Here is a 22,664-nt window from a genome sequence, read left to right as displayed (position 1 = left end):
TCCAAGTCTATGCAAGGTTAGGTTTTCTTGAGGTTCACCTCCACCCTGGGTACATAACCTTTCAGAAGAAATCAGAACAAAGTGAGGATTGGTTTATCAAGTTGAATGCAAGTCTTCTCTTCTCTCACCCATTCCTGTGATGCCCTATGAGTCCTAGGGGCAGTTGCCCCCCAGGCGTGGAGAATTGCCTTATAGGCAAAAGTGGCTGCGTATGACTGAGCTTACTGCTGTGGCTTCTCTTGTTCCCCTAGATCTTTAACTGGCAAAATTGAAGTACCTTATAAGGTATTTATACTTTCAAGAAGATGTGCGTGTGTGTATCCAGGTTTTATTTTGTTTTTCAGTAGGAAGGTTGGCCCAGGTTACCCACTTTGCTGTTGTTGGAAGCAGAACTCTCCCTGGTTCTTTCCTGATTCTTAGTGTTGATAATGCAATGGTACCCTTGTAGTATGGGAGACATTTCATATTTTTTAGAAGAGAAGTAGTGAAGAAGTGCTTGTCCAATAACAGATCACCCCCGATGAAGTCTCCTCTTGTGCGTATGTGCCAGGCACAGCCCTTTTTACCTTCTGTTATCCCATCAGAACCCTTCAAGGTAGCCGTTATCTTCATTTCATAGCTTAAATAAAGTGAGCCCAGAGAGATTGAATAACTGACCGAATGTCGTCATAGTTAGTGATGGGCAGATCCAGGATTCAGCCCCAAGTCTTTTGACTCTCAAGCCTGCGCTCTGTTTATACTGTCTGTGATGGCTTTCATTCAGAGGAAAAAGGTTAAAGTCTCTCAAGGATTAAAGTGCCTTCTCCTAAAGGAACTTTTTCATGCTAAGGGATGTTTGCAGTTGGAGTGTTTGTACTTCCAGGTTGCTTGGGCATGCCAAAAGGAAGTTGTAAGTTCATTATGAGATGTTAATGTGCAAGGATTCTTGACTAGTAGAACAAACTATTTTCCTTTAAAAATTTCAATGGTCAGGGGCTGGCCCCGTGGCGGAGCGGTTAAGCTTGCGCGCTCCGCTGCAGGCAGCCCAGTGTTTCGTTGGTTCGAATCCTGGGCGCGGACATGACACTGCTCATCAAACCACGCTGAGGCAGCGTCCCACATGCCACAACTAGATGGACACACAACGAAGAATATACAACTATGTACCGGGGGGCTTTGGGGAGAAAAAGGAAAAAATAAAATCTTTTAAAAAAAAAAAATTTCAATGGTCACTCAATGGAGCTTCCTAAAAAATTTGTTAAAAACATCTTGTTCTTCTATATGATCCATTTTGTATCTTAGATATTGTTCATGCTTCATTCTCCCCCCCCCCCCCATTGGCTGCTATACACTGAAGATTTCGTTAAAGGACAGGAAATAGTAATTGCATACTATTGATTTTTAATGAACTGATGAATAGTCATGGGTTAAAATGTTTCTAATTTTGTGATCTCATCCTATGTCTATTTACTGATTTAAGCTTGTGCTTAAAATTGTCAGTCTTAAATCCAGCATTAATTAGGAACCTTGAAATGTCTTTGTCTTCGAAGTCTTGAGTTTATTTACTTGTAATTTCACCCAAAAAAGTGATCATGTGGATAAACTAAGTAGTTTATTTCCATTTAGTTATATCTTGTGGTAAACTATTATAGTGATTGAGGCTTATATTTAATCTTGCCAGATTATACAAACTGAAATTTGTTTTAGTCAACTATTTACACATTCAAACAAACAAAAAGATAGAATTAATTTTGAGCTAATCAGTGTCACAGCTGATTTTATAAACTTTTAGGTTGAAAAGCTTTCTGAATTTTAGGAGCTACGTTTGCTTCTCTGCCATTACAAAATACTATCTTTGTAAAATGCCTCCAGTTTACAAGGCCTGTTTTAAATCATTAAACAGTGTTTAAGAACAGATGTTAGTACATGTTAAAAGTAAAAAAGTCTGCGTTTTGAGTTTTAATTATGGTAGCATTAGAAGAATTTTGGGTCAACATCTCTAATAAAACAAAAGAACTTTATTTTTGGAGAAGTATTTAAAAATTGACATTATGATTTTACAACTTTTTTCTACCTTTCAGTAATTGGCATTGACAAATTAAAATTTTTATTTCTACTAGATAAGTGAAAATCTGCCCCAAGAGATTAAAGAGCTACAAAAACTATTAAAGAGCTATAAGTTTAGGTTAACTGAAATATAATGTAAGTGTCTTAAAGATGACAGCCATGTTCACGTGTCCTAAACTGGATTTATCTGTCCATTTGGCCATCTTAAAGCCTTTATAGAGTCTTCACTAGCATAATGTCAGGCATAGTTCTACATGCTAGAGATACAGGATGGATAAGAGAAAATCCCTGCCCTCAAAGAATTAGTATAGTCAACCAACAGATCCTTTGTTAAAAGCTGACCTTCAGTTATGCATAACCTTATTTATGTAGATTACTATAACCCCTAACTTTTCTCACATTCTGTAATATGTAAGACCAAATAGTGAAATTGCTACTAAAAACACCATTTCTCCACCAGTGTGCCATGACTGAAATATGCTAGATAGACTGGTATCTTAGATCTCCTTTTAGACTCAGGAAGACTGCGAGGGTGAGTGTGTGTGTATGCCTGTATACATACACGCATGTGGAGGTAACAGAAAGGCACCCCTTTTCTAGTCTTCAAACCCCAAAATGTTGAGAAACATCAATTACTTGTTTGAGACCCTAAAATTCTGAGCCAGGAGTCATCGAAAACTATATTATGGACTTGATGAGTTTAATGGCTACTATTTTTAACTGGATATGTTGGACATAAAAGAACTGTAGCTTGTCTCCAACTTTTGAATAAAATGGACTCCTAGTGCTAGGCAGAATGAAAGAGGCTGAAAATCTACAGACTTCCATTTCTGGGACAAGATGGTATAGACTCAATTTTCCTTGCCTCTCCCCTAAGAATACAACTAAATGCCCTGGAAATTATTCAACTGACAAGAATAAAAGGACTGAAAATTGGAAAGAAGGCAGATTAGCTAAGGAACCTTGACACTTGAGGAATGACAATGCGGTGAGTTCACTGGGTTTTCTTTTTATTTTCCATTTATTCCTGGACTGGGTGCCAGAGAGACCTACTACCCAGAACCACCAAAGGGCGTAGAAACGAAAAACAAAAACAAGTCTACTTTTTCTGGCCAAAGGACCAGGAAAGGGGAAGCCCAACAGAGACCTAGTCGGGTTCCACATCTGGGACCCAGTGGGTAGTCTGATCTGCCCACAGTCCCAGCAGGAGCAGCAAAGCCCCTGGCCATCCTAGCCCCTGCTCCACAACCAGGACCCTGCAGCAGCAGAGACCTGGCCATTTCAGCCTCCATTCTGCAGTCCAGGCCCCAGTTGTCTTGTCTGCTGACAGCAGCAGCAAAAGCAAAGGCCAGGCTATACCAGACACTGCTCCGTCACCAGCCCCAGTGGGCGGTCTGATCTGTAGGCAGTGATGGTAGCAGCAAGAGCAGCAGCAGTGTGTCTCCCTCCCTGCTCTCTACCCCATGGCAGAAGGAGACCCAGGCCCAGTGGCTTCTGACCCCCTCTCCTTCAAGGTTGCTGGGGGATAGCAGGTGGCCCTAGGAAGCACCTTGTGTCCCTGCAGGTGGCATTAGCAGGGATTGACTGGGAGTCCCCAGCAGCACTAGCGGGATGAAGCAGACCAAAATAAAATAGCATTGCAAGGGCTCAGAAAACTAAACTGTCACTGGAACTTAAGCCTTCAAAAGTAGTCTAGAACTGGCACACTAAACCTAAACAGGGCGACTGCCTGCTAAAATAGAAAATCCTACGATCAAGAGTCTCCTAACAATGACCAAAATATCCGGGATACAATTGAAAACCGCTCATCATACCAAACACCAGGAAAACCACAGTTTGAATGAAAGAAGACATTCAACTGAGGCCAGTACCGAGGTGAATCAGATATGGGAATTATCTCACAAGGGTTTTAATTCAGCTGTCAGAAAATTGGTCTAATAATCAGTTATAAATTTTCTTGAAATGAATTAAAAGATAGACGATCTCAGCGAAGTAGAGCCAAGAGCATTTCCTAAAGAATTGGAGTTGGAATGTGAAAGAAAGAAAGGGATCAAGAATGGCACCATGATTTTTGACTAAGCAACTGGAAGGAAATATGGAGTTGGCCTTCAACTGAGATGGGGGGCGGCGGAGTCAGGAGTTCAGTTTCAGCCATGTTGAGGGATGTGATGACCCTTGCTCTTCTTGTCCTCCATGCTCTATCGTGTGCCTTATAGATTAAAAGGAAGTCCTTATATGAGCACTGAAAGGTTGATCCATCCTTGGAAAAACGGTTAAAAGTGAGCATTACTAACTTCCATACTCTTTGTAACATGCAGGGACTTTGCTTTCTTACCTAACTTGAAAAATTCCTCAACCGTTTGAATATTTGATTTTACTATCTTGCCTAAACAGTTATATCCACTTATTTTATACTTTTATTTTCTGATTTTTCCCCCTTAAAGCAATTATTTTCCAGATCATCTACTTTACTTCTTTAGACCTAGAAACTGATTACTACAATTACGATTCAAAACCTATTTTCTGCTGCCCTGCACTGAGCTGGGTAATTGGGTGTAAGTGCTTATTTCTTTTCTATGCTTCGCCTTTTTGTTAACTGTTTTTTGGTTAAAAGACCAGAGGTTGCATTATTGCCTGCTGAATATGCTTATATTAACAATTGTGAAAAGTAAATTACTTTTGGAAGTATTAATGAATAGGCATTTAAAGTGCATAGTTAAATCCTTTCCATTCTTTACTAAGCAAACAATTGGATCCCCTCCCCACCCCGTAAGAATTTAAACAACAATTTTATATGCCATGTTTTGGGGGAGAATATTTGTCTCAGAAAAAAGTTGTTTGAAATCTGAGTGATTCATAGCCATTACAACTTCATAATTTGTATTGTTTGTTATTCTAAATATTAAAATGTAGATCGTGTCCAAAGTGAACACTAATGATTACCAAGTACTACATGGGTGATGGAAGTAGAGTGTGGTGGAAGACAAAGATGCTTGTTTCCTAACTACAAGACTTGGCTGCTAATGTGTGTTGTGAATATGGGGTGGAGGTGGGGCTTGGGATCTTTTATATGGTGTTTCCCAAGCTTACTTGACAGAGAAACTTTTATTCTTTAAGGACTCCAAAGGATGCCAATTTGGGAAACCTCATTTTAGAGTGTTAGCTAATTACATTTTTGTTTCTGTGCTACTGTATAAATTTTGCATAATCCTGATGCAACTGAAAAGAATAACAGAGAAGGGAGTGTTGCTGGCTTTGAGATTTCTTTCACCAGCTTATTTAATTTAGATAATTTAATTTTATTTAATTCAGAAGTAGGTCTAACTTATTATGGAGATCCATAAAACATGGTGCTGAATGGGAAGAGATTAACAGTACTCTGCAACTTCTGAGTCCAAATATTAATTCCCCCTACTCTTCTTCAATGCAGAGTTGTAATTAATGACAGGTAACAATACTGTTATAGGATAGTGTAGCATTTGGAAAACAATCTATGTTAGTGGCATATTAACAGAGCACATTCCTGTTATAAATATGATTTACAATGTAATTTTATACTGCCAGACTTCCATAATTATTAGTTTCAGTTTATAAAGATTGCATTATGCAGACAGAATTTGAAAATTGTGATAATGTTAGTACTAGTTATAAGTAGTTAAGTTCATGAATGCTAGTAGACAAGGTTAGGAGCAAGTTTCTAAAAAGTTATTTCTCTACTAAATAATTTCTTTGGGCCAGTTTCTGATATATATAGTCTCACATTTAGACAATAGCAAAATGTGAATGTGCAGCTCTTAATTTAAAAATGAAAATTACACTTTTCTGGTGCCCATCTTGAGAGGAATGGGGAGAAGCTCTATGTTCGTCTCTAGGGCAGACCCCGCTAAACACTTGGTCTTCATGTCTGTATTTCTGCAAGATACTATGCTCTAAGAGCTTGCCTTTAGCACTTTTTTCTTTCTGGGCTTCTTGTAGTCGTTCTGTGGGGATGTTTGCAGCCATTCCTTTGGGAGGAGCTGGGACCTCTGTCTTCTGCCCTTTGTGATCTGTACTCTTGAGTATTCTCATTCACATCAGTGGCTTCAGTTACCTCCTGTTCACTCATGCTTCCTAGGGAGTATAGAAACTAGAACTTAGATGTTAGATTTCAATATGTCTAGGCTCCAGTCCTAACTCTACCATTTACTAACTGTTTGGCAATAGACAACCTGTCTTAGCCTCAGTTTGCTAATCTATAAAATGAGATCTAATAGTGTATTAGCTATTATGACAAATAAATTATAAATAATGAAAAAAATAGAGAATCTATGTAAAGTTCTTTGCAGCATTCTTGGTACGTGGTATGTTGTAAATGGTAGTTGATGTCTTCATCATCTACGTGTTGACCCCTTCCTTGAACTTTATACTCTTATCTAATTGTGCTCTATAAATCTCTGCCTGGATAGTCCATGAAAATCATTATTTTGTAAATCAATATTTTCAAAACACAACTGTGTATCTCCTTTCTCTCTCAGCCTTCTACCAGTTCTTTCTTCTGTAGCCGCTCTCTCATTTGGTGGTACCATTATTTACCTGGTGACTGTTGCCAGAAATCTGTAAGTCATTCTTTCAACTGACTCCCAATCACCCCCTAGCTAATCATTCACTATTTTGTCTTGTCAATTTGTTTTCTTAAGTATCTCTTGGTTGCCTCTACTATATCGGTTTGGGTCTTTATCATCTCGTGCTTGGGCTAATGTAATAACTTTCTGACTGGCCCCCACCTGCTCCTCATCCCATCCTCCACTCTTCAGTCACAGTGATCTCTGGCTCGCTCCTCTTTTCTAGCCACTTCTCATCCTCCAGTTTTTCATCCAGCAATACCAAACAGCTGGTAGTAGCCAGCACACACCATGGTTTGACTTGCTACTACTTATTTCTGGAATCTTCCCCTTTCTCTCATTGGCCCAAAAAACTTATTCATCTTTCAAACCCTCCTGGGTGTCTCTGTCTCATAGAGGCCTTCTCTGACCACCTTCCTATTCAGATAATAAACTCTTGGTGTTATACTATTTCAATCTTTGTTCTATAATTATGTACATATACCAACAGCAGTCTGTTAGATTGGGAATTTCCTGAGGGCAAGAATTGCTTTATTAATCATTTTTTGTTTGTTCTTTGTCTTTTTTGGTCTTATTTCCATTGGAGAAAATGAGGTAAATGAATAAGATAGAATGGAAACTATCAATAGAATTTTTTAATGTCAGTACTTCATATCTGTTTGTGAAAGTTTTTTATGTATTTAACTAAACATGTACAACCAAGCCAGAGTTCTTACTTTGGGATGTATTTATCTCACAATACTTTATATGCTTTCTTTTTCATTTCTTTCCTCCTATGTCTACTCGCCTCCTTCTTGTTTCTTATCTGTTACAAACATCTTTTTTCTTCCCTCTTAGCAACTCTCCTTGATACATGCTCCATCATATGTGAGCTAACAAAGACCTAGAGTCCATGTCCCTCTACCTTGACTCTAACTCCAGCCCTTTAAACACACACACACACACACACACACACACGTACACACATACACACATCAATCAAATTTTCCAGAACTTTTGGATCAACAGAGACTGCTATATATGCTCTGTAGTCCTCTCATAAAAGTAGTAAATGGTGAATGTATCATATGTAGACTTAGACCAGAGAATGATGTGCTACATAAAATCTAAAGCGAGGTCTGCTAAACTTTTCACTGAACTGTCAGGGTTTGACAGGGGTACCAATTACGCCAATACTGGTACTGGATTAGTAAATGCTAATCTTAACTCTGTGAATTACTCAGCTTTGACAGTTGAGCCAGATTTGTTCTGTTAGCTTATTGGAGATCCATTGCCAACTTTTTCAAATAAGCCTTGCTTATTTTCAAGGAACAATCTGAATTGTACTGAGCTTAATTCTTTGTCAGCTCTTTAATTGATAACATTTAGGCAACAGTTCCTGAGACTTTGATTTTAATAATTTTCTACTTTATGTGTGTTTCTTTAGCAGTAGCTATGATTAGGTGAACTTTTTTCCTTTGGTTTAGTCACTATACCTAAAGTAGTAACCCAGCTTGGTGTGTGTATGTAAGTGTGTGTGTATTGAAGGTGGGGTGGGTACCAAAAGAATTAAAGAGAAAAAAAAGCGTCAGAACATTTCTGTCTCCCTGTCACTATCACAAAGTAACAAGATGCAACAGGAAAGGTTTTATTGATGGAATGCTATGCATAAGCTCTTCTTTAGTGGCAATGACTAAACTAACAGTGTTGAAATAGGGGGAAAAGATTATCATTATCTTTTAGGTATCACTTTTATATACATGTATGTGTCTATAGAGTACAGCTTTCAAGATTTTTTTTTTGCTAATATTGTCATTATTACTATATTTTTGCTTTGTTTCCCTTTTACCCACCCACCATCTGTTTCCCTCAATTCCTAACATCAAAGCTATGCAGAAAGTAGTAGGAAGATATAGATTTAGTAAATGGGTAGAGAAATATCTATAAGTACCATGATTTCTCAATTTTATATACTCATATAAAATTGTGTGATAAGATAAATTTATCAGTATTTTGTTCATTTCTAGTTTATTTTTATCATTCACCAAATATTTATTGGGGGCCTCTTGTTCAGTTTATATTATAATATAAATACATAGAACATAATGTTACATATTATAAATATAATATAAATATGTACGTATGTGCGTATATGTGTGTGTGAGTATAGGCACAGTTAATGCTCATTATTTGCAGTAGTTACGTTCTGTAAAGTTGCTGTGAACACTGAATGAGTGAATACTGAGCCATTGCTCCTAAGGGAAATACAGGGTTAGGTTCCTGTGGGCCTCTGGTCACGTTTTCTTCAACCAATCAATACGTAACCTGTTTTATGTGTGTTTCTGTTTGAAAACACCTTATTTCATATATATTGTTGATTCATTAACATTGAACTTATGGCCAAGAGCCCTATAATTCATGCCTGAATGAAGCTTATTTAACACACATATTTTCTCTGTAAGGTACATCACAGCCTTCTTGTGCTTAGGAACACTAGACAGCTCTTCAGCACTACACTTGGGGGCTGTTTTAAACAGTGAAACCATCAACAAATCCCACAAAATGAGAAAAATTCACTAATTAGTTGGCAAAAAGGACACATTTACAGTATGAGAGCTGAAACAACAAGGCAGTGTCACCTTGTTTGACCTTAGCTGGTAATGGGTGCATCAGGTGACTCAGACTTTTCACTGCTATACACGCATCTACCAATGACCATGAAAGTGCCATGAGTATCAATTTTGGGTTACAAATAAATTTTAGTAAGTAATTGAATTTAAAAATACTTAATCTGCAAATAATGAGGATTGACTCTATATCAACTGTGTGTGTGCGCACGCATGTGTTTATGAATTTGTTCTTGATCTTCGCTCCCCCCCCACCTTTTTATTTCCTTTTGTAAATTAGTTCTTCTTGTTCACAGTTTTCCTACATCTCTTGTGGTACATTGCACAATTCATTATAAATGTAATGAAGCTCCTGGGACTCTGCTATGGACAGGAAGTTCACCCCATTTATCAAAGGGTTCATGAGATATGATGCGTTTTGTTTGTAAACCTCTCATAGGATGAGAACTTATATTACAGATGTCACCCCAAAGTTTACATGTAAGAACTTGAAGTATTATTTTAAACTTAGTTCAATTAGATGTAAAATTATAATTAGCGTAATTCATATTGACTGTTATGTTTGAGATGCAAACATCGTTTTTCCTCATTTATATATATCATGTCATTTAAAATAATTTGTTTCATACAGATATGTAAAAAATTAAGACCTCCTTTGATTAGCAAGATCTTAGGGATATACCTCTCAGCCATTAAAAACGTTATCTTTAACTGGGAAATATATATGTTGGAGGAGTGAATAAAGTGTGTATATGTATGTATTTTAAAGAAGAATAATAAAATGTGAAAACTCATGAATCCATCATCCAGGTTAAGAATAGAAGTTACTAGTACCTTTAAAAGCCCCTTGTGTGCCCCTTCCCAATCACAGTCCCTCCCCTCCCATAACCACTCTCTTGGCTCTTGTATTAATCATTCCTTCTGGTTTTCTTTATAGCTTTACTACCTATGTATGGATCCTTAAAGAGTGTATTATTTAGTCTTTAAAAACTGAGTAGCAGGGGCGAACTTAGCTGTGCAAGGAAAGGGCGACATTATCACTATTGTATGAAGACTCTCAGGAGTAGAGAAGCCGAACGGAACCTCTGGTTCACAGTCGGGCTTTGGATACCTGAGAGTGTATAGGAGCCCCTTCTGGGAAGTAGGTTGGCAAGGTCCCAAGTACCTCCCAGAACACGGGGCTGTTCACAGACTGGATATCACTGCTGTAGTGCAGGGCTGGGTACTGAACCTCCAGCAGGAACGCGACTTGGGGCATGGGCTGCTCTGCGTTTCTTGCTTTTCGGCTCACTGAGGCCTGCCTCCAGCTCTCGAGGATAGGCCAAAGGAGAACACTGCTGTGGAGTGAAATGAGAGTCCTCTACTGATCCAGGCAGCAGAGAAGAGTGGGAATCTCATCAGCCCCTGGTCAGAAAAGGCAAAATAGCAGAATCTGGGCCCAGCTCACCCTGTCCTTCTGTTTTCAGGTTAAAAAGGTGATCAGTGGCGGTGGGAATCTCTGACGGCTGTCAGTCTGGACTGGTTAACCTCTGTGCTCAGTGTATAGCTGTTGACCTGTGAGGTCTCCCTTGCTTGTACTCCTGGGGGTTCTCTTTGTGTATCTTCTGTGTGAGATCTCCTATTTGCTGTCCTTTGGCATCCTTTTTACTGGTTTACTCTTGTTTGGCAAACACACCCTACAATAATTTCATCAGAAAGTACATATTGCAAGTAATTGATTGAGCTCTTTCATGTCTGAAAATGTCTTTATTATTATTGATTTTTCTGGCTGGATGTAGAATTAAAGGTTAGAAATAATTTTCCTTCATGATTTTGAAAGTGTTACTCTGTTGTCTTCTTGCTTCTAGTGTTGTCATTGAGAGATTGGGAGCCATTCTGGTTCCTGATCCGTTGCGTGTGAATTATATCATCCTCCCTTCCCAGGGCACCCTAACCTCCATGTGGAAATCTGAAAGTCTTCTGTCCTGCGGTGTTCCTAAATTTCACAGTGGCATGTGTGGACCTGGGTCTGTTATCTATTTTGCTGAGTGCTTGGTGGGTCCTTTTAATTTGGGCAACTCATGATTTAAGTTCTGGGAAATTTTCTTGGATTGTTCCTTTGAGTTCCTCCCCTCCATTTTCTTTGTTGTTTTTGCTCTACTTTCTGGGAAATTTTCTCACTTTTATCTGCCAGCCCTTCTATTGAGTTTTAAATTTCTTCATGTGTGTATTTTTCAAGAGCCCTTTTTCTTTTTAGTCTGTTTCCTCTAAGTTGTTCTTTCTGTTTGTTTTGATCTCTGTCTTCCAAATTAGAGACCCTTCTCCATATGTCTTGGGAGTTTAGTTGTCTATACATCATTAGGAATAGAGCAGTGGTTCTTGATCGGGGGCAACTTTGTGCCCCAGGGGCCACTTAACAGTATCTGGAGACATTTTTGGTTATGAAAACTGGGTGTGAGGGGGCGCTACTGGCATCTAGTGGGCAGAGGCTCGGGATGTTGTTAAGCATCCTACAGTGCCCAGGACCTCCTCACACGACAAAGAGCTAGCCAGCCCACAATGTCAATAGTGCTGAGGTCGGGAACGCTGCAGTTGAGGGACTGAATAAAAGCTGATTGACAGCTCTGAACTTGTGGGCAGAACTTGTTAACTTTGGGTTTTGAGGCGGGATGATCTGGTTGAATGGTTTGAACAGCGTCATATCATTATCTTTAGCCCTTTCCTTCTGGGCTAGTCAGATATTCAATAGAAAATCTTTTCTCTCCTGCCTGAAGGGTAAGGATCTAACTTCTAACCTTCCCCCTGTTAAAATGCAAACGGACTGGGGCTGTCTGTAGTCAGTATGTGTGTGATCACATAATCCCCTTGCTTTCCATGTAACACCCACTTCCTCAACTGCCTTGAGTCCCCAGTTCTAACACCCTATGTTTTACCCTCTCCAGAGAATGGACCTCTTAGGATGAGGGTGGGGCAGTTACCCAGTGATAGGGAGTAGAGGAAGGGATCTGGGACTCCAACTGCTTCTCTGTAGATTTCATTCAAACCTTGTTGTTTTAGCCCCATCCTCTTTCCCTCTAGTTCCAGAGTTATCTGGTGCTACCAGTTTATGAACTTCTTGAGGATTCTGTAGTGTAAATGGGCTTGGTTCTGAACTTTTCTTATTTTTTCTTTACAATTCAGCTTTCCCAAGTCTGCTAAATCAGTTACCACTACTCCGTCTGCTTTCTTGCTTCTCAAATTTGATTATTACTATAGTCTCCTCTCTTGTTCTCCCAGTCCTTTAAAAATTTTTTTACTCCCTTTGGCATCATTTTAGTGGGATTTGGGCAGGAACATACATGAGATGCATTGTGCTAAATCTATCCTATTATTCTGTAAACCAACATACTATATTCTAGCATAATTTTGTTTAATTCTAGTCTCTTTGTTTGATGTATTTACTTTTAGTATCAGAATTGTTCATTTCCTAGACTTAACCTTTCTTCACATAAATGAAAACTAGAAGAGATTATTCCGTGTCTGCTTGGAGACACAGCTGCATTCTTCTCAAAACCTTAGGGATGTTATAGCAATATTCACTTTAACATATTCTGGTTTAATTGACCTTTTACTTAAAAGCAGAATTCTGCAGGCAGCCACCTGCCTCAAGTAGAACCTTGTGCCATAATCCCAGTCAATATTCAGTATTCTTAAAGAATTGAATAAAGAATATATATTTCTTCAAATCTTAAATGCCATCGATTATTTTATCATTCCATTTTGATTAGTACTCTGGCCAGAATTAGTGGAAATATGAGAAAGATAGTAGTTTATGGTAACGGCTTACTACTATATCAATATTTTTGGATCAGCTGTAACAGACTGAAAAATTTAAGGATGAAATTTCAAGCATCAAAAGAGAGTTTAGGCCAGACTGAAACCTAGGTCTTCTGAAATTTTGCTGTTCCTTAAGCTGTCATTTAAGTGTAATTAATAAGTGTAATACAATAGACGTTTTGTACATACTTTATTACACCTCCCACCTTTTTAAGGTGGAAAACCATGCCAGATTTTCTCATAGCCTGCCTCTCTTTAACGTATCGACCGAGTAAATGTAATTGAGCCCTGCTAAAATTGTAGACACCATATACTTATTTAAATTTGTATCAGTTTGCACTGAGTTTCTAGTTGATGGATTAAATCACAAAAAAAGCTTAAAGTATAATTTCAGTGTCTTTAGTGTACTGAATTGGTTCACCTTTGTCTAATCCCTGGATGTCATTGAGGGACAGACCCTTGAAATGTGACCTGTCTTCAGGTTATCAGTAGTTCATAGGTAAACTCATTTTCTTTGCTTCACATAATAAAATAAGCCTAAAGAATTGAGATTTGATTCAGTTTTTCTTCACAGATTTAAACACATTTCTGGGGTTTTGTGTTTTTTTGGTCTCAGTATTCCCTTTTCTCTCTCTTCTCCCTCGTTTTCTTCATTTCACTGTTATAAAATAGCCGGGGGAGAAGCTATGCTTTCTTCCTCACCTTTGTTCAAGCAGGAAAAAGTAAAGAATTGACCTGATAGACCACGAATAATCCCACATACAGATCTTGGAACGTTTCCAAAAAGATGTAGTGAATTGAAGCACACTACGCAAATATGTATAAATAGAGTCCCAAGGGTTTATGTGTGGACAAAAGCCAATTACGTTAAGCGTTTCCTGAAATTGCTTGCTATTGTCAGGATAAGTAATCACAAGTAAGATATCAAGATTGAGAATGAAAACGTTTGTGGGAGTCCTGCCTCACTTTGTTAAATATATTGTCTTCTCACAGAGGAAAATCTTTGAACAGTTTTGAGTGATAATCAAAAAGATCCTCTTTCTATTGAGTTCTGAAAGATGCATTATTACCATTTCTTTTCCTTTGTTAGGTTGCTTGAAAGAGAGAGATTTGAAGCTGTGGTGTAATTGATGTCCTGATGATAGCATGGTGAAATCAACTAATTCATGTGATCTTAGAGAAATGTTTAAGTCTGGGTTAGATTATATTCTTTTGCTTGTCCTCTAATTGAAAGAAGAAAGGCAAACTTATACTTTAAGGCAAGCAGTATCACAAGTGTCCTGGTGTAAATGAAGAACTTTTCTCTATCTGCTGACTGACCATGTGCATCCAGGTGTACTGTTTTCACCTGTAAAAGCCAGTGAAAGTGTTTTGGTTTTTTCCTGGGTAGGGAGAAAATGCACACATGTGTTTGTACATGGGTGGGTATTTAATGACTCAAACCATACTACCCTTCAAATAAACTACCGTAGTATCTTGCTATTGCATTTCATATTATTAGGTAGTCGATTCAAGCATGTACAAATCTGTCTTCGGATTCTCTTTACTTCATATACTTATTTGATAACTAATCACAAGGAACTGTGTGTGCATTTGTGTGTATGTATGAGTGTTTTTAATGCCTATGCATTAGTATTTTATTAATCATCCCAGTTGATTCACTTGTATGGCCAGTATTGAGAGCCGGGGACTAGGTAAGCAAATGACTGGACTAGTGGCTCTGCTGGTAGAAATTACTTCCTTTCCTGTCGCAGTTTAGAACAATTCTAATTTGAAGTTTGAGGAAGATGAAGGATTTCTCTGTGACTTCAGATGAGACTGGAGAGCCTGTTGGAGCCCAAATCATGCAGGGCTTTCTCTTTGTAAAGTGCCCAAGTGTTTTGCCCAGATTTTATTGGAGTGTATTTTCTTTCCTTATTTTATTTAGGAATTATTTATATATTTTGGTTCTTGACTAAATATATGTGTTGCAAATCCCTTCTTTCTCTAGGATTTTAAGCAGAAACATAATATCAGATCTTCATTTTTGAAATGTCACCACAAGAATGAATGGAAGAAACAAGTTTTTCAGTAGTCTTGGTAGAAGATGGTAGTAGCTTAGACTAGGGTATGACGCATGGAGAGAAGTGGACAGGATTAAGAGATATTTGAGATAAACTCATTAGGACTTGTTAGTGAAGATTAGATAAGTGGTGGGTAAGATGAGAGGAAGAGGTCAAGAATGACTTAAGTTTCTGGTTCAAAAGATGAAAGCTGTGTATAGTACCACTGTGATGGATTTCTTCTTTTTAGTTGATAATAGGTATAGAATATTACAAAGATTATTTGCCTTGAATATAAGACTACTATTTAGAATTTTAAAAAATGATTTTGAAATACAAATTTGTTTTGTTTTTCTTGTTTAATAACTTAAAATTATGAATGACCTACCTTATGAATTATAGAAAAATATGTTAAGAATTACCTAAATTTGATTTTTGAAAACTATGGCTAAAGTAGACGATGAAACATCAGTAAGATATTGAAGGGAAATAGGAATTTAAGGAAATCAATGAATTAACCTTGGCTTTTTTTTTTTAGGGGTCCCTTCAGTGTTGTACGACGATGTATCAACAGAGAAACTGGACAACAATTTGCTGTAAAGATTGTTGATGTAGCCAAGTTCACATCAAGTCCAGGGTTAAGTACAGAAGGTAAGAGATGGATTTCAAGTAAGTTATTTGATGTCTGGCTTTATTTCATCTCCAAAATCCATTTATCAACCTAACCTTCATCTGGGGGTGGGGAAGTGGAGGGTGTAATGTAGTGGGGAGTGGGTGGAGACAGTTTAAATTCCATTCTAGTTTGACAGAATTCTAGAACATAATATTTTAAAGATAGAGTAATTTACAGTTATAAAATCATCTAGGATTGCTATAGGCCTATGTTTTTTGACTAGAAAGAAAGTGAAATCTGGACATACAGTTTTTTAGGTTCTAACTTTGAGTCCTATGGTATGGAACATGGGATGGGAAGGGAGAGAGGGGAAATAATGGCAAAGATATGATAATTGCAGATTCAGAAGAAACTAACATGAATTCCCTCTAAGTCCATAGCTTACTACTTTTAGGATTATGATCTAATAGAACTGAAAGACTCATATATCACATTTGCCTTAAGTCACATATGGTATATATGTGAAAATTTGAAAATCAGTATTTGTGAGAACTTTCAGGACTTAAAATTTTATTTCAAGACATTCATATAGATAATTACGTATAAATATTTATAAACAGTATGTAAGTATTTTAAACATTTATTTTTTACAGTTTTTTTAAGCCATAGTTTTGTGTAGCCATGATTCACATATGCTCGTACTTCAGATGGCACAATTGATTATTTTTGTTTTAAAGATTTTATTTTTCCTTTTTCTCCCCAAAGCCCCCTGGTACATAGTTGTGTGTTTTTGGTTGTGGGTCCTTCTAGTTATGGGACGTGGGGTGCTGCCTCAGCTTGATGAGCGGTGCCATGTCCATGCCCAGGATTCGAACTGGTGAAACCCTGGGCCACCGAAGTGGAGCACGTGAACTTAACCACTCGGCCACGGGGCTGGTCCCACAATTGATTATTATATTTTCTAATTAGCCTGTCTTCTAACTTTAGACTTTTCCACAGTCCAGTAAAAAACTTATCCTTCTTTAGTCCTTTAGTTTTTGATCCCAAGAGTAATGCAGTTGGTAGTTTAAATTGGAAAAGCTAAGGCAGAGTAGCCTATTTATATTTTATCCAGTTATCTTACTTTGGGAAGTAGAATCCCACATACTGTGAGCTCCAAGTTAATCTGTTCCTGGAGATCTTTTTTCAGGATCATTACTTTTAAATACTTTTGTAACCCTTTGAATTATTATTATCCACATACCAATTATAGAAGATTCTTAGAAGTTGTTACTCACAAAGCATCACTGATTTTTTTTTAGTGCTTTAATCTTTAAAATCTTATGGTAAGATTTAGAGATTTTATATCTTATGGATTCATACTCTGGAATTGGCTGTTACTACTTTTGAATACAAATTATTTTATAAATTTAGCAGAATTTAAAATTTACTTCTAGGCAGACTTTATAACTAACTTATATTTCCTAAAACTTTTTAACTGCAATTAAGTTTAATAGACTGTGTTTGATTTTCTGTACCTCAGTTATCAACTAATAATGAAAACCTTCCTGAATACTGAGGTAATTTTTGTATAAACCTAGTTTATTAAACATAGAGATTTGTTGAATCTTTATTTCTCATAATTTTCTGATACTGTTGATGAACTTAGTAAGATTCCAGTTTAAGATCACAGGCCTAAATCAGTTACACAGTATACCTATATTATATTGATTTAGCTCATCATTATACCTCATTCTGAATCTCTGCAGGCTAAAGACATCTTTTAAGGAGAAAATTAATTACTTTCTCAGTTGGCTAAGGTTGTTTATTTACAGATTTCTTTAGCAAGGGATCTCTGGAGCTGTAGATTTGGACTGCCAGGCTGTATGTCTTTTTGTTGTCATGTAGCCAAGGAGTCAAATGCCAAACTTAAAAAGAGGGAATTGGCATGTCGTTCTTGTCTCTGAGTTTGTCTTATCTTTGCCTAATATGATATATGGGAAATTATAACTCACTCCTTCACTGCTTTGGCATTGCTTTAGCTATGTAAATGTCTTCAAATCTTGTTCTGAAGACAAGGCCAGGTCATTCCGTTGATCTTATATGGTAGGGCCACAACCTATAGATATTAAGTGATATCCAATTGAATTCTGCATATTACTCATGGCTTTATCTGGTTTTAATGAGAGTTCAATGTTATTCAAAGGAAAATGTGCAATTCGTTCTTTATATTTATGGCACCAAAATGTAGTTTTCCCATCTTCTTTAGCTCAATGACCAAGAAACAGAATCAAAATTTCATCTCTACCCCTACCTTTTTCTTTTTTCCAGTGGAGTCACCATACCCTCTCTTGCTCATGTTCACAATAGCTTGCTTTATTCTAACTTGGACACATTTTATTATAAGATATATATAACAAATAATAAATTATTTCATTATATGAAATCTCTTTGAACAGTATCCCTTACCCCTAAGTTCTTTCAACTCTTCCAGTCACTGCAGGGAAAACATCTTATCCCCTTTGCCCTTCTAGTCCATTTACAAGTTGTTAGATTCCAAAAATGACCTCATTCATGGCTAAGCATAGGAGATGCTGTATTAAGAAGAGACATATTTTAAAGTGAAATTAACACAATCCATAAGTTCAAATAAGAATATCCAGAAATACCTGTATTTACCATTATATTCTCTTCTAATTAAGCCTGTCTCTCAAGCATCGGATAATTTGAAATCTATTCTTTCCTTTTCTATTTTATTTTATTTTTATCTTTGTGGTTTAATTGATCTTTGTCATTGCCTCAATATTTTTCCTGTTTTCCTGGTGCATTTATTTCAAATACGTTATTGAGTAAAATAGGTTTGTAAACAGTCACGTGGCAACCTATCATATGCTGTTTAGTTGAATAGGTCATTATAATACAAAGACAAAAGAGCACCAATGCTTAAGAGACTTACAGTTTAATAGTCCCCAACTATTGTTTCTAACATTGTTTTTATAAGAAAAATATGTAATAAATTCTAGATACATAATTTACAAATTAACTTTTGAAATGAAATGTGTATATTAATTGGAGACCACCTATACTCATTTTAATGTTTTAAATTCTCGTTGCTCTACTGAAGATGAGATATTGTGATTATCTGTTCTATTTTTCCCATTAAAATCATAATTTTTTTGTTCAGCCCAAGTTCTTAACTTACAGGCTGCAGAGTATCCAAGAACCCCTTAAATTGTAAACAGAATTGCATATATATGTTAATTTTCCTAGGAAGAGAGTCTGAAGCTTTTATTCAATTCCTAAAAAAGCATACTATTTCTAAGTGGGTCAGAATTTCTTCTTTCACATGTATGAAAAAGTGAAATTGATGCTTATGAACATGAGATGAATAAGAAGTTTCTATTAAATGAAAGCTAAAATGAAAGTACCAGCTTTCATCTATTAGGATATTACTTCTGATTGGAGGATATTTTCATACTTACATATACAGCCTCCATGAATGAAATTCCTTGATTATTATCTTAAAACTTTTAATTAATACACACTTTATCTCTTACTTTGCTGAGCCACTAATCAAATTTGTCTTTCTTATTTTAAAAATAGGTATCAAAATTAATTCAGGCAAATTGTTGTAAGAAAATTTAAGGGAGGTAAGATGTACAGAATTGGAAACTGAATTTTCAGAGTTCTGAGTTCTTGAAAGGACTCAGTTCTTTATGGATAATTTTTTTTTTTTTTAAAAAGATCAAAATGGCGATTTTTATTTTGGAATATTGTTAGTTGTCTTCTAGAAAGAATGTAGATTGGGTTCCAGTTTGCTTAGTCTCCAAGATGATCTCATTCTAAAAGTCCCAGATAGAAGATGATGTCAGCAAAATTGGAGGAGTAAAGACCTTCAACAATTCTTATCTCCATAAAAGCAAAGGGAAAACTGGCAAAAATTGTCAGAATCAACTTTTTCAGAACTCTAGAAATTAATTAAATGCTTTCAGCTATCTAGGAAGAATTTATTCAAGAAAAACAACTGATTCTTGGTAAGAACAGTGAGCTTTGTGGCATTTTAACTTGCCCTGTTCCCATCCACCTCTCTCTAACTCCACGGTAACCTTGAAAACAAACAGTTCACAATCATGTTGAAAACCAGGAGCCTGGCAGCCACCAGAGGAGGAAGAACAGGGGTGGAACAAAGCCTCGTGCCCAGGAAATTGTCATTATTTGACCTATCTTGCTAGTTCCCTGGAAGATCCCACTTCTGCAAGGCTAGTCTTTATTTGGTCTGACTCAGAGATCACCCAGTACAAAAAAACCTTTTCCCCAAGGGCATTTGTTAGAAACTGTTAGAGGCAGTTTAACTTCACAGCTGCCTGAGGCTATAGATAACAGTTGGGGTAAACAAAAAACTAACCTAAAACTTGAAAAGCTGGATAATGAGATGTCTATAGGGGCTCTGTAAAAGCTGCAGCATATTCATGGGAATCAAGAAGGCCATGCATGTGTGTGCATGGACACTGCACATGCTCAGGAAAGACCTGGAAAGGCCTTAAGCTCTCAACTCTGACTGACTTTAGGCTGTGCAAGCAGGAATTGAATGCTAAGGCAGAGTTGTCAACTTCCTGATTGAGTGTTAAAGGTGTGCCCCAACACACACCCGGCCCCTGAGCAAAGACTAACCTAACCAAGAAGAGACTTAGTGGCCACATACAACAAAGAATGCAGACTTTACAGAATTAGTTCCAAAAACTCACTAAACAAATAAACAAGAACGAAAATAAATAGTGACAGTAACAGCAAACCCTGCAGGAGGGGAGATTCTGATTTCCAGAGTTGACACATTATTTAAAACATCTAGTTCTCAAAAAATTATGACTTGCAAGGGGCTGGCCTGGTGGCGCAGGGGTTAAGTTTGCATGTCCCACTTTAGTGACCCAGGGTTTGCCAGTTCAGATCCCAGGTCTGGACCTATGCACCGCTTGTCAAGCCATGCTGTGGTAAGCATCCCACATATAAAGTAGAAGAAGATGGGCATGGATGTTAGCTCAGGACCAATCTTCCTCAGCAACAAAGAGGAGGATTGGTGGCAGATGTTAGCTAATCTTCCTAAAAAAAAAAAAAAATTATGAGACATGCAAAGAAACAAGAAAGAATGGCTCATTAACAGGGAAACAAACAATCAGTAGAAACTACTCCTGAGCAAATTCAGGTGTTGGACTTATTAAAAGAAGAGTTTAAGTCAGCTACTTTAAATGTGTTCAAAGAAATAAAGGAAACCTTGTCTAAAAAAACTAAAGGAAAGTATGACAATGACACCTCGCCAAATAGAAACTATCAATAAAGAGATGGAAATTATCGGGAAAAAAAAAGAGAACCAAATAGAAATTCTGGAGTTGAAAAGTAGAATAACCAAAATGAAAAATTCAATGGAGAGGGTCAACAACAGATTTGAGCAGACAAAAGAAAGAATTAGCAGACCTGAAGATAGGTCCGTTAAGATTATTTAGTCTGAGGAACAGAAAGAAAAAAGATTGAGCAAAATTAACAACACCTCAGAAATTTGTGGGATACTGTCAAGCATATCAATATATGTATAACTGGAATCCTAGAAGCAGAGGTAAGGATATAAAGAATATTTGAAGAAATAATGACCAAAAATTTCCCAAATATGAAAAACATAAATTTACACATCCAAGAAGTTCAACAAACTCAAAGTAGGATAAACCCAAAGATACATCATAGTCAAACTTTCAAAAGCAACAGACAAGGAGAGTATCTTGTGAAGCACAAGAGAAAAGCAACTCATCATTTACAAGGTATCCTTGATAAGATTAACAGCAGATTTCTCGTCAGAAACCATGGAGGCCAGAAGACAATGGGATAACATATTCAAAATGATGAAAGAAAAAGATTATCTACCAAGAATTTTATATCCAACAAAACCATACCTCAAAAATGAAGGATAAATTAAGACATCCCCAGATAAACAAAACTGAGAAAATTCATCACTAGCAAACCTGGCCTACAAGAAATAGTAAAAAGTAGTCCTTTAGGCTCAAAAGAAACACTAGATAGTAACTAAAACCATAAGAAGAAGAGAAGACCACCAGTAAAAGTAACTGCGTATGTAAATATAAAGCATACTACAAATGTGTTTTTGATTGTAACTTTTTTTCTCTTGATTTAAGAGACAACTGCATAAACTAACAATTATCAATCTGTGTTTATGGGCATACAATGTATAAAGATGGAATGAAAATAACAGCACAAAGGAGGGAATGGAGCTATATGGGAGCCAAGTGTTTGTATATTATTGAAATTAAATTTATTTTAATCTGAGTCAGAATGTTATAAGTTGTTAATTGGTACCCCCAAAGTAAGCAATAAGAAAATAACCCAAAAAATATAGAAGAAAAAAAATGATAAAGGTGTTAGAAGGATACATTCAAAAATATCTAACACACAAAAAAGCAATAATAGAGGAATACAGGAACAGAAATGACATGTAGGAAACAAATAGCAAAACTGTAAACATAAATTCTACCTTATCAATAATTACATTAAATGTAAATAAATTACTCCAGTTAAAAGGCAGAGATTGGCAGAATGGATGAGAAACATGACCCCACTATATGCTGTCTATAGATATGCTTTAGATTCAGACATGAATAGGTTGAGAGTAAATGGATAGAAAAAGGTATACCATGTAAACAGTAACCAAAAGAGAGCTGGAACAGCTCTAGTAAGATCAGATAAAATAGACTTTAAAACAGAAATTGTTACTGGAGTTAAAGGACATTTTATAGTGATAAAAACGTCTATCCATCAAGAAGATATAACAATTATTAATATATGTTTCTAACAAAAGAGTTCCAAAATACGTGGAACAAAAACAGGCAGAATCAAAGAGAGAAATAGACAATTCAACAATAATAGTTGGAGACTTCAGTACCCAACTTTCAATTATGGATACAGCTAGACAGAAGATCAG

The 22,664-nt window shown here is 36.7% G+C and overlaps 1 protein-coding gene across 23 annotated transcripts in view; it reads left to right on the top strand.

Moving 5' to 3' along the window:
* The window catches only part of CASK (calcium/calmodulin dependent serine protein kinase), a 361,743-nt gene that overhangs the window by 55,207 nt on the left and 283,872 nt on the right, over positions 1–22,664 (top strand). For 14 of the 23 annotated variants that reach the window (XM_070605866.1, XM_070605862.1, XM_070605860.1 and 11 more), the window contains exon 2: positions 15,629–15,759. In XM_070605866.1, the coding sequence (XP_070461967.1) occupies positions 15,629–15,759 (131 nt within the window). The remainder of the gene's footprint in view (positions 1–15,628; positions 15,760–22,664) is intronic. The other 9 variants (XM_070605863.1, XM_070605868.1, XM_070605867.1 and 6 more) reach the window with 1 other exon arrangement.

The sequence above is a fragment of the Equus przewalskii genome, chromosome X (assembly GCF_037783145.1).
Source record: "Equus przewalskii isolate Varuska chromosome X, EquPr2, whole genome shotgun sequence".
NCBI lineage: Eukaryota > Metazoa > Chordata > Mammalia > Perissodactyla > Equidae > Equus > Equus przewalskii.
This window is presented reverse-complemented; position numbering and strand designations above follow the sequence as displayed.